At 40.0% G+C, this 12,225-nt stretch overlaps 1 protein-coding gene across 2 annotated transcripts in view; it reads left to right on the plus strand.

The window, feature by feature from the left end:
* Positions 1–9,261, plus strand: part of LOC311012058 (uncharacterized protein) — a 16,657-nt gene extending 7,396 nt beyond the window's left edge. Inside the window, exons 6-15 of one of the 2 annotated variants that reach the window (XM_084007356.1) lie at positions 1,010–1,102; positions 1,422–1,512; positions 3,439–3,482; positions 3,630–3,693; positions 4,683–5,429; positions 6,307–6,445; positions 6,706–7,082; positions 7,474–7,550; positions 8,050–8,114; positions 8,498–9,261. In XM_084007356.1, coding sequence (XP_083863482.1) covers positions 1,010–1,102; positions 1,422–1,512; positions 3,439–3,482; positions 3,630–3,693; positions 4,683–5,429; positions 6,307–6,445; positions 6,706–7,082; positions 7,474–7,550; positions 8,050–8,100 — 1,683 coding nt within the window. In that variant the 3' untranslated portion in view covers positions 8,101–8,114; positions 8,498–9,261. Of the gene's footprint in view, positions 1–1,009; positions 1,103–1,421; positions 1,513–3,438; positions 3,483–3,629; positions 3,694–4,682; positions 5,430–6,306; positions 6,446–6,705; positions 7,083–7,473; positions 7,551–8,049; positions 8,115–8,495 lie in introns of both variants that reach the window. The other variant, XM_084007357.1, reaches the window with a different exon arrangement.
* Positions 9,262–12,225: the final 2,964 nt, after the last annotated feature.

Here is a 12,225-nt window from a genome sequence, read left to right on the forward strand (position 1 = left end):
TTAATCACTCTGACGGTTCTGTGAAGACACATCACTTAAATGTTATGTCTATTTTAACATTTCTGAATAGCTAGTGTCCACTGTTTTCTCATTTTTCCTTTATTTGAGCCACAAAACGCTGTATATTTCCATCCTTGTACATGGAACGGCTACAGAAATGAGCAGAAATGTTAATCAGTTTGAACCACAACCCAGAAAAAACGCAGAGTATTCCTGGCAGAGACGGTGCTCCGTTCCCCTGAGCTCACCCTCCACACATCTGAAACCTATTTTGCAGAGGATGGTGACTGGCTCGGAGCTGCATTGTTTGTGCTGTGAGCTTCCAGTAGGAAACCGTGTGAGCAGCTCATTTCCACCGAGTTCAGTAGAATATTCTGCCATGAAATATCACCGCACTTAAATATGTGCACGTTCTGGATATTTTTAAAGTTTGGTGCCACTTTGACGTTCCATAACATGCTTTTTTCTTTACAGTTACATGTATGTTTGCATGTCATTTAAAGGTGCATTATATGGGATTCACAGTACCTATTTGCTACATATAGTGGAGTGATGTCTACCTGGGCCTTTACTAACGTTTTGGCCATCCTTTTTCTCTGTATTAATATCATAGTACATACCATATCAATCACTCTGATCTGAAAATGCAAATAATAAAAATAAGTCAGACGTGGCAAAAGCCTGGGAGAGGTGTACAGTTAAATAATACCCCAAACAAACAAACTAAGCAAATCACTGCAGTAGAAGGGTGTTGCTTACTTTTTTATCTGAATTGTCATCGATAATCTGTCAAACATGCTGGTTTGTTTAAACCTGTCTCACGGCCTGACTTCACAATGCTGCCGTGTTTCTAAGACTGATATGTACAGTGTTATCATCAGTGATAGAAAGAGGAAACACAAAACTAAAGTGATCCATTCATCCCTACAGTAAAAAAAAAAAGATTTAAAAAATAATAAGCCATATCGTTTTGTATTTAATGTTTTTGTTTGTTTGTTTCCTTCCTCAGGTGACAGAAGCCGTCACAGATGAACCCTCGGCATCAGAACAGACAGCTGCCAACCAAACTGAGGCCTCGGATGAGGAAGGCAGCCCTGCAAAGGTGAAGGATTGGTTGATATGTATATATAATTAATATCTGGAGGACAGAACCTGTGTTTCCCTTTTGGTGTTTCCTTTCCCAAAAGCATTTAGTGAACGATACAATTATTAATCCTCGTTGCAGGTCCAACAAATTCTGATTTTCAATAGTTTTCATATACTAGTGTCATGTTGGTTACTTGCTCGGTCATGGTTTAGATCACGATGGGATAAACTGCAACGTCACTCAGTTTCTTATTGCTTTCAGTTGCTGGAAAGAAAATGAAGAAAGCTTGCTGGTGTTGTAGAAACGGTTGTTGACCTGTTGATTCCTCTTGCAGGAGCCTGTTATAGCTGAGCCTGCCACATCAGACCTCACGGCTCCGGAGGCAAATGACCAGACAGCAGAGAGCGAAGCCCCGCCCCCTGCAGGTATGAGCGACCAATGAGACGTCTGATAACTAGGTTGTTCTTTACGTGTTATGTATGGCATCCTTTAAGCCTTTTTCTCACTGCACTGACGAGAATCACAAGCTGTTGTGAAGAAACGACTCGGAGGCTCAGAGGTATTTTTCTTTTTACGGCAGATTTCAAAGCTGTTTGACGAAAGACCATTTATTATGAAAATTCAAACAGGAAGCATGCTTTACCATCATAGTATCAGGTGTCCAGGCTTGTTTCCATTGCTATAATAGATAGCTATAATCTTCTCACCAGTACATTAATTTAAATGATTTAAAACATCTTTACAGAAACTGTGTCCTTGTTGATATGAAGAATTCACAGAACTCAACGTGAACTCTTTGTTATTGTACTTTATTCTGGAAAAATGGTCAATATAACACGATGATATTGTGTACATAGTGAGAAAATATTGTTGTTTTGTTTGGATTAACAGACGTTATTAAAGGACCTTTAGATATTCACCAGTCTTTAAATACAGTTCCAACACTGTCATCATCTCATTTTACACTCAACATAACTTTTCCTCCATAAAATGGAAAAAATAACAAATCCTTTTTATCAACAGCACTTTGTCTCTTGCTGTTTAAATGAAAAACCTTTGGATCATTGGGGGTAAAAAGGAAAGAGTTTGAAGGATTGCTGCCAAAGCCGAGAGAAACCGCTCTGGCGACTCTGTTCAGACGAGTTTTCCACAACGTCAGTCACTTGTTTAACTTCTAGAAGGGGTTTGTTAAGCTTGTCAGAGCTTGTTAAGCAAACTAGTCTGAGAATTACAGTCATCTACAACACAATCGCCTCATTTAACAAAGTGGCTGAAATGAATTCACGTCAAAGCCAGCAACTAAAGGAGAATGGACGTTTCTCAGCGGACATTTTGACTCGCCAAATTCAGGTGTAACTACTTGTAATAACATCACTAATTGCTGCATTTTATTGGACTACTTGCTGAAACAAAGCCACCTGCGTTTTTGTTGCCACGGTGACGGGTCAAAATGTGAGAACCATAAAGACATTTCAGGACTCTTATGTTATCAAGATTCTTTTTAGTGAAAAAGTATTTGGTTTAATACCTGCAAGACACAAAATTCCCATCAGCCTTTGCATGCAAATATGCTAAACTCAGATGTTGAACATGGTAAACATTACGTCTTCTAAACATTGGCATGTTGTCATTCAGCTCAAAGCACTGGTGAGCCTGAATCCAGCCTCACAGAGCTGCCTTAAGGCTGGACAGTCGTAGAATCAGATGAGGAAATGAGATACAGTTTTCATGAAGGTTGTGCCAAAAATAACAATTTAAATTCATTGCCGGTCGTATGGTAACTCAGGAGACAATTTGGCCTTGTGTGATCTGATTCATTTTACATCGCGGTTACCACACCAGTCATGTTGTTTTCATGAAAACTCAATTCCTGGCACTGTTTCAATGAAGTGCCATAAGTAACGCAGAGAATAAAAACTCTGTGTGTTCTTTATTTCAGTTTCTCTCCGGTGATACAAAGAGAATATATTCATTCCAACACAGTGGTGGATCTAATTTATGCCGATTTGAAGACTGGTTCATGTGGTTTCTGAAATGTAACTGAAATATTTACAGAAAGTTTAAAGTGCAACGTTTAATTTAATTTAGAAACATAATTTGGTGTGGTGGCAGAATGGCTGTTTAATTGCTCCACTGCCCCAAAGCAGTCAAGCTGGTATAAAAGCATGAAAAGCAACATGCACGACACGTTTTTGATCATTTTACTTTGGCTTCAATTGGGTCAAAGGTTTTGTTAATTTCCCCATTATGTCTCTAAATGTCATGTTTGGTAAATACTGTCGGATGCTCCCGAAACACTAATATAAATATATTGGCTGTAATGACATAAAGGTGTTTTCATCTTTCTGCAGAACCTGATGCTGAAAATCCAAACGAGGAAGAGGAGAAATCTGAGGTAGCCTTAAACATTTAGTTCTTTTGTGCCTGACACAAATGTAGTCCTGATAAGAGAGAATATGACTCTAAAGATAATAACATACAAAGACAGTTAATAACTGTTTATGTGATTTTGCTTTCCCGTCCGTGTGCTTTCCCGCTGAAGCCTGAAGACCAGACACCGTCAACGACGTCCGAGGACCCCGTCGCTGAAACGGGAACCACCGTCGGTAGGGTCGGGTTCTTACTCAAACTTTAGTTTTGGTTTTCCATAAATCAAAATAACGACTATTGTGCCTCATTCTATATGGCAAAGATGATCTTGTTCGTCTTCACATCTGTCGCGTTACTGACTGGAATATGTTCCAAATAGTTTACCAAAATATTAAATATACACTTGCAAAAGTATTCACTCACCCATCCAAATAATTGAAATCAGGTGTTCCAATCACTTCCATGGCCACATGTGTATAAAAAGCAAGCACCTCGGCATGCAGACTGTTTCTACAAACATCTGTGAAAGAATGGGTTGCTCTCAGGAGATCAGTGAATTCCAGCGTGGTACTGTGATAGGATGCCACCCAAGCAACAAGTCCAGTCCTCACTCCTACATATTCCACAGTCAACTGTCAGTGGGATTATAACAAAGTGGAAGTGATTGGGAACGACAGCAACTCAGCCGAGAAGTAAAATAACGATGATCAATGTTGATCTAAAAGTAACACGATTGCCTGATGATGACAATACTGTTGAAGTCGAAAAAGCCCAGAACCTTTGGTGAATACAGGACACACTTGTATGCCTGTGATTGTGTTACACTGGGTAGCCCAGTGCAAACTATGTCCCGCCTCTGACTGAGCAGGGAGCCAATCATGATAGCGTGGCCAATCAGACGGGAGGGGAGGCAGATGGGTCAAACTGAGATCATTTAGTGAAGTTTATGACATGTTTGCAGTAATTAAAGTACATTATACACATACTCATTTTAAGCTCAGCCTGGATGCTTTTCCTGTTTTGTGGAAAAGCATCCGGTAAACCTCAGCAAATGTGTGTGTTTACAACATTAGAAAAGGGTGTGTACAGCATCTGTAGTGAATCATCACAGTTTCATGCTGTGGGCTACCAAGTACGTTAGAAAGTGACCCCAGGGGGTCTGAACATGTGTGCTGTGGATTTTCAAATATGGAGAAGAAAAAAAACATGTTCTTCTTTGTTGTAGAAACGACGACGGTGGTGACTGCTGAAGAGGGAACAGACCCAGAAATCTCAATCACCCTGACCATCGAAGTTGAAGACAGCAACGCAACCGAGCAAGAAACCAGCCAACTGCTCCCTGAGGAGGCTGCAGCAGAGTCTGAGTCCGGCAACGATGCCACAACTCCCAAGAAGAAGAAGAAAAAGAAGACAAAAGAGGATGAAGAGGCACCATCTGACGATGCACCGAGCACCGACGCATCCACCATAGATACATCCAGCGATACTCCTCTTACCACCAGGTCCGGCAAAAAGAAAAAGCGAGACAAAAAGATAGCAGAGGTGGTGGTGGTAGAGGAGGAGGAGGAGAAAAATGAGGAGGAGGGGGAGAAGCAACAGGAGGAGGAGGAGAAGGAGGACATGTCTCAGGTCACTCAATCGGAGAAGAAAAAGAAGGCTAAGAAAAGGAAAAGGGAGCAAGAGGAAGTGCAAGAAAACAACGAGGAAACTCCTGTCACGCCTTTAGCCAATAAAATGAAAAAGAAAAAGAGTAAGGTGCAAGAGGAGCAGAGCGAGGCAGCAGGAGTGGATGGAGAGGAGGAGGACAAGGTGGAGAACGTCCCGAGTCCAGCTGCAACGACGGAGAAGAAAAAGAAGAAAAAGAGGAAAAGTAAGGGCCCAGAAGAGAAGCAGTCTAATGAAACACCAGCAGAGGGCGATGGAGACACAACAATGGAGCTTGGAGACACAACAATGGAGCTTGAAGCCACAGGTAGAGTCAGAAAATATACTTCTCTTGAATACATTATGTCAAGTATATGTAGAATATATTATCCAGGGGCAAGTACAGCGTTTTTCTGACTCGGTGGCCAAAGTGGGGCACAGACTAATTCAGGGGTGTGTCCCCAGATTACGTCACTTAAAAGCCTTCCTACATAACCATGACAACGCACAACCCGGCGTCGACGTATAAATGGCCACTCAGCCCAACAATGTCATGCTTTAAATCACTGGGTGCTTCCTACCTATGTAGGCTGTGTTGCTAGTGAGGCACAGTGCAGACAGAGTGGTACAGACAATCTCCTCACGTTTGTAGATCTGTGCCATGGCAGGGAAGCTAAAGTCATGTGGAGAAGAAAAAAAAAAAAGGAGCCAACTGGAGCCTGCTGATTATTTCCAGCTCTTGGGGCAAAATACTTGACTTGACTTAGCAGCCAATAATAGTGGGCCTGGATATGTTGCTGATCGGATTATAACAGTCCTACCTGGTATCGAAAACCTGGGGAAAATGTTTTATATTCATTGCACTATTGCCTCAAAGGCGGAGAAAAAATGACCTGCCTTCATCTGCAAGCAACATCCGAAACATTTCAACATGCGAGCCAGTGTATAGCCAGTGTATAGCCAGTGTATAGCCAGTGATCCCCTATAAATGTGCACGTCTGCTCAAATCTCCCTCAAGCGGGGGGCTGGGTTTCACCCTCTGGCGATCGCTGTAAGTCTTGTCAAACCCAGGAGGAGGGGCAAGTTGAACGGACAAATCCGACTCAATGTTCCCGAAGTACAAGATCTGAATACTTATTTCTCTACTGGTTATGCAGTTGTTTTAATTGAAGTGGTTTTATTTCCCCTTTCCTTACTTCGTTTAGATGGAGACTCCTCTGTGCTCACCTCCGCCAAAAAGAAATACCGTAGGCATAAAACAAGCCTTAAGAAGCGATTGAGGCTCCAGAAACAGAAGGAGGAAGAGGAGAAAGCAAAAATCAAGAAGCCCACCGTCAGAAAGAAGTCAGTAAAGGTTTTGTTTGGTCTTCATGTTTAAAACTTCACATTGTAACTACTACTTCATTTATTGTAAGTCTCCATATTTTAGATGAAAATAATTTAAATAACCCCAATAACAGTGAGATATAATAAAATATTTGCAATACATTCTTAACGTAGGCTATAACCTATTTAGTGGAAGTTAACAGTATTAAAGAAGTAGAAATAGATTTTGGAAATGTACAGAAAATATGACATTCATATAACATTTCCCATTTTTCCAGAGTAAAACTCATCCAACAGGCAGAAGGGGAGACGCCTCAACCAAAACCAGTCAAAAGGCCACAGCCTGATCCTGCCCAGGAGGACGATGACACACCAAAGAAGAAGAAAAAGCTGAAAGTGAACGCGGAGCAAGAAGAGAATTCCTCAAAGGAAAACCAACCGCCAAAGTCAAAGAAGGAGAAGAAGAACAAGAGAGCGGTGAAGGACGAGGATGAAAGCGGTGCGGTGAGCGCCGAGTCTCCTGAAGTGGACTCGTCTCCACTTCCAAAGGGACTCAAGAATAAGAAAAAGAAGATGAAGGCTGGAGACGACAATGAGACAACAGTGAGCTCAACTCCTGTCACTGTGAACCAAGATGCCTCTGCAAAGAAAAAGAGTAAGACTTTCTCATTGTTAATCATTTAAACATTAATTCTATTTCCAAAGGTAAAAAGCAGTGAAACTACTGTATTTCCATTATTGATTAACTGTTAATCAATGGAAATTAATGTGGTTGTCCCAGAGCCAAACGTTCACATTTTTATTTTCTAAGTAAGCACTGGCAAGTTTTCCACCTGTAAAATGTCAACAACTCTGAATTAATATAATTCTGTTGCTCCTGTGTTCACTTTATGAACACGAACAAATACCAACGTAAGCTGCAGCACGTAGTTTGACATAAATTCTTGATTTTTTTAATACAAACATTACATTGACTTGCCATTCTTGCTGCATAATAATGTCAAGATGTGCTGATATTCCTATTTTGTGCCGACTCATGTTTGCAGAGAAGAACAGCTTAAAGAAGAAACTGGAAGAGACTGAAGAAGCTGCAGACGAACAAACTCCTCCAGCTTCTTCTACAGTAAGAAACAAAACACAAGGAACTTTCAGAACACTTCATAACTTATTTGAACTACATACAATATTGAGTTTTTGAGATATGCTCGTTTTTTATGAGCACAGTGTAAAGCTGTAGTTACATCATCATTTCTGTGTTTTTGCTTATTGTGATTTGATTGGTTGGAGTGTGTTCAATGCTTCATATCCCTTAAATCTGTAAATCTAAGAGAAAAAAGACAATACACCAAAGTCATTGACACAATTATTTTGTATATTAATATTGAAGTGGTGTGCTCATTTTTATGAGCAGATTATAAAGTGTTGATAGTTTTGTTATGTTATACTCCATATGTAACGTTATGACTTTCCACTGCAAAAAGAATGAATGTTCTCGCTATTATGATTGATTTGGATCAATTTAAACCGGATCATGCAAACAGCGATGTCCAGGGTTCTGCTTTTAAAGCGTTAACCAGCATTGCTGCATTATTAATTTTTTTCTTTATTTCTGATATTTCCAGAAAAAGAAATCCCCCAAAAGACGAAAATCCTCCCAAAAGACGCCCGTCTGAATGAATCTTGGTAAGTTGAATTTTCACTTCACATTCATGAGGTATGAAGGTCAACAAAAGCTTGTTTGTTCAAGGTTGTCATGACATTATGAATCCATTGAAATGGACTGTGTGACTTTTGAAGCACAAACGAGTATTTTCTGTCCTGAGAGCTGCTGTACATGGATGGTGTCACCTGTGATTAAAAACATCTGTTGAGATGGATGTTTGGGGTTTTCTTTTTGACCCTCAGGAAGTAATGGTTTAAAATTAAAATACAAGAAAATAGAAAACCCACAAGTCAAAAACAACGTTCCTGTATACAATAAGCACTACATGCTATGCCCTTCTCATTCAGGTGAAGCAGAGAGATCTATTCTGCATTAACGACTAATACGGATGTTGTACTTTTTCAGAGAACGATGGAATCTCGGACCTGAAAGCCCCAAAACAACAGGACAATCTGCGTAACGTTTGTGCCTTTTACTCCTGATCTTTCTGTCTGTTTCTGAGAGCAGAACTTGTTTCATGTCAGTTTTTGATACTTCCAACACATTTTGGTCTGTGACATCATTCAATCCAAAGGTTATCTCTCAATATTCCATGCAGTTATTACTGCTACTCTGCTTCTGAGAAATACTTGTAATGTCAAAGCTGGAATCTGCATCCCATGCAAACTAAGTGATAATGAAAATAATGAAGGTGGAACTTTGACAATCAGACCCATTTGTGCTCTTGGAAAATAGTTCAACTACACTGAAAGTCTCATTATTTTTAATGGTGTCCACTGTTGGTTTACTGTTTGTGTTGAGGGAATAAGCTGTGAAATGGAAACCATTTAAAACGTGTCATAAAAGAGCAATCATTTCTGAATAGTTTTCAGTTGGTTAATGAACTGATATTGCTAAACTTTACTCTCTTTGTGCTTTGAAGTAAAAACAAAAAGAAAGTAGAAAGTAAAGGTAGGAATACGATATGTTTGTACTTCTGTCATAGTTCTGTCATAAAGCTGTGAAATTCTGTTTTTATTTGGGAATGGTTTTGTTTACACACTGTTTTTGTTTTTAATCCCAAAAACTATGCATCTGATTAAAATCTCTGGGAGGAAATACTTGGATATGGTTTTGCTGTTCTGAGGACCAACCTTTTGTGAGCGAAAAATAAAATTACGGTACACATTTATTTCATTTCATTTCATTTCATTTACATTTAGGGCATTTAGCAGACGCTTTTGTCCAAAGAGACTTACAATAAGTACTTTTGTCAAAAGAAAGAAACCACAACATATCATTGTCGATAAAGTAAGCGCTAAAAATAGAAACAAGTGTTAAATCCTAGTCTGAGTAAAGTAGTAGCTGATCAGCAAACATACTTTACGACTATGCCGAGTCGAGGTGAAGTCTGAACAGGTGAGTCTTGAGCCTTTTTCAAAAGATGGCAAATGACTCAGCTGTCCTGACATTGGTCGGGAGTTCGTTCCACCACTGAGGACCAGAACAGAGAAGAGTCTGGGCTTTGCTGAGCGACATTTGTTTGATTTCAGCGATGGTGGTACCAGCCGGCCAGCTGAAGTAGAGGAGCGAAGTGCTCGCTTCGGGGCATGAGGTTTGACCAGTGTTTGAAGGTAGACGGGTGCTGTTCCATTGATGGCCTAGAGGGGCAGTGCCATCGTCTTGAATTGGATGCGTACAAATCATGTTCAAATTATGCAGCTTTAATTTTTCTATTTTTTCTTTTCTCCGTCACATTGTCGTATATGCCGTGTTCATGTCATGTAGGAGCTGAACGTTTCTGACGTGTAGATACGGTTAACCTTGATATCTAAATTGAAGTTGTGGCTAACAAATACAGGCCACTAATGTCACACAAATGTCACTGTTTTTCAACTAGACAACCTGTCGGCGTGACAAGTTGTAAACATGGAGATCCGTCTCATGATCTGAACGCAGAGCACATTTCACATTTTTACAAGCAACTCGACCTCTGAAACCAATTTCACGCAAAACGAATGACTGAATGTGAACAAAAATATGTCTCCGTGATTTAAGCTTTCCGTTCAACAAACTAAATTTCCTTTTGTTATAATTTGACCCTCTGAACCCTGCGATCCCAGCTGACATTACTGTTCAAGAGTCTGTAGGTTCAATCTTAACATGAAACTAGATGACCTAATGCATCCATTGCTACCAACCAAGTTATGCTAGTGTGTCAGGAAGGGGGCTGAATAACGATCCAAATTTCAGAAAGGAGAACCTGGTATGGTGATTTTCAAAGGAGTCCTTTGACCCGTCTCTTATGTGAATACAAATGTATTCTATGGTTTCCCACGAGGACCTGTCCAGGGTGAACCCCGCCTTCACCCAATGTCAGCTGGGATCGGCTCCAGCCCCCCCGCCACCCTGAATACAGGATAAATGGATGAAAGGAGGATGGATGGACGGATGGTTACCCACGGGTCTCACATTATGCCATTTCAAAGGGCTACAAATCAAAGTTGAGCAGCTGTTTTCAGCGCTCGAATGACTTAGTGACCCGTCAACCAATCATCTGTTTTTGTTTCAACCTGTTCTGTTCTAACCTGAACAATATGACACACTGCTGAGCTGCATCTGAATTAATCTAATTGAAGATGATGTACACCAGCGCCTCATTCTCGGGCTCATTGAACAGAGGAAATATAACTCCATTAACTTTTATGACTGAATTATTTCAACAATGGCTATTTAAATGGCTATATTTTAAATGAAATTTTGTCATACTATGGTATGATTTTTTTATTTTATTTTTTTTATTTGACTGCCTTTTTGTGATTGTTTTGGACTCATGCTCTCTTTGCTTGACATATGATATGGTGGCTTTTTATGACTTTTTAATCACTTTTTACCACATTTTATGAATTTTGTCCACTGACTTTGTCAGAGAAAAAAATTCTACATACTATAATATGAGTTGGGTTTTTTGTCAAAAAAGAATTTGACTATGGTTTTTTGTGATTGTTCTGGACTTACGACACGCTCACTTTGCGTGACGTATGATACAGTGGCTTTTTATGAATTTTAAAAACTTAACTTTTTACCACATTTTATGAATTTTGTCGACTGACTTTTTGGGTGAAATTTTGACAGCCTATACTATGACTTTCGGCATACTATACCATAACTTTTTATGACTTTTTGGCATACTATGACACTTTTTTTGCAACTTTTTTGGGCAAACTATAATGACTTTTTTCATGGTTCTTTTCCATATACTATACTATGACCTATTTTGTGACACACAAAGTTCCCTTAAGTTTGTGTGTGTAATTAGTTTGATAGGTAGAGGTGGTTGATCCATTAGTGTCCCACCTGGGACAGTCATGATATGGTCTAATGTAGAGGAACAATGAAATCATTTTGTCATGCTATTATATCATATATTATATCATATATTATATAACCAGTCTGTCCCAATGCTGACATGTAGAGGCAGACAACCATTCACACCTACGGGCAATTTAGAGTCATCAATGAACCTATCCCCATCCTGCATGTCTTTGGACTGTGGGAGGAAGCCGGAGAACCCGGAGAGAACCAACCCTTACACGGGGAGAACATGCAAACTCCACACAGAAGGAACCCGGGGCCGCCCCAGGAATCAAACCCAGGACCCTCTCGCTGTGAGGCGACAGTGCTACCCATTACACCACCCTGCAGCCTAGAAAAGCTCATAGTAATTATAATTAGTTGAGTTCAGTTGAATGGATTTCCTGGTGAGATCTTCAGTAATCTCTCCTGGAGCAAATAATAACCAACCACACTAACACATTTCCCAGAGGTCAGTATGTTTTTTCTCAGAAAACTTAAACCTAAATGTTCTCTATTTAACACACTCTTGAAAATGAAACAGATCTTCCCTGTTACTTTCAGTCCACAGCACCCCTGCATTTAAACGCCCACGCAAAAACATAAAGTACAATCCGATGATTGCATCCGATGCAAGAGCGGCAACAGCAGACGTGATGTTCCTAAATGTAATTATATGTAATTACAGAGCCGATGCGTGCGACTGTGCACAGTAAGCGGTTTTAAAGTGTTCAGAACGACATCTGTGGCACGTTATATGACTTTAAAACTCTTCAACAATATTCGCTCAAAACATCAGGAG

This window comes from Eutrigla gurnardus, assembly GCF_963514095.1.
Source record: "Eutrigla gurnardus genome assembly, chromosome: 4".
NCBI lineage: Eukaryota > Metazoa > Chordata > Actinopteri > Perciformes > Triglidae > Eutrigla > Eutrigla gurnardus.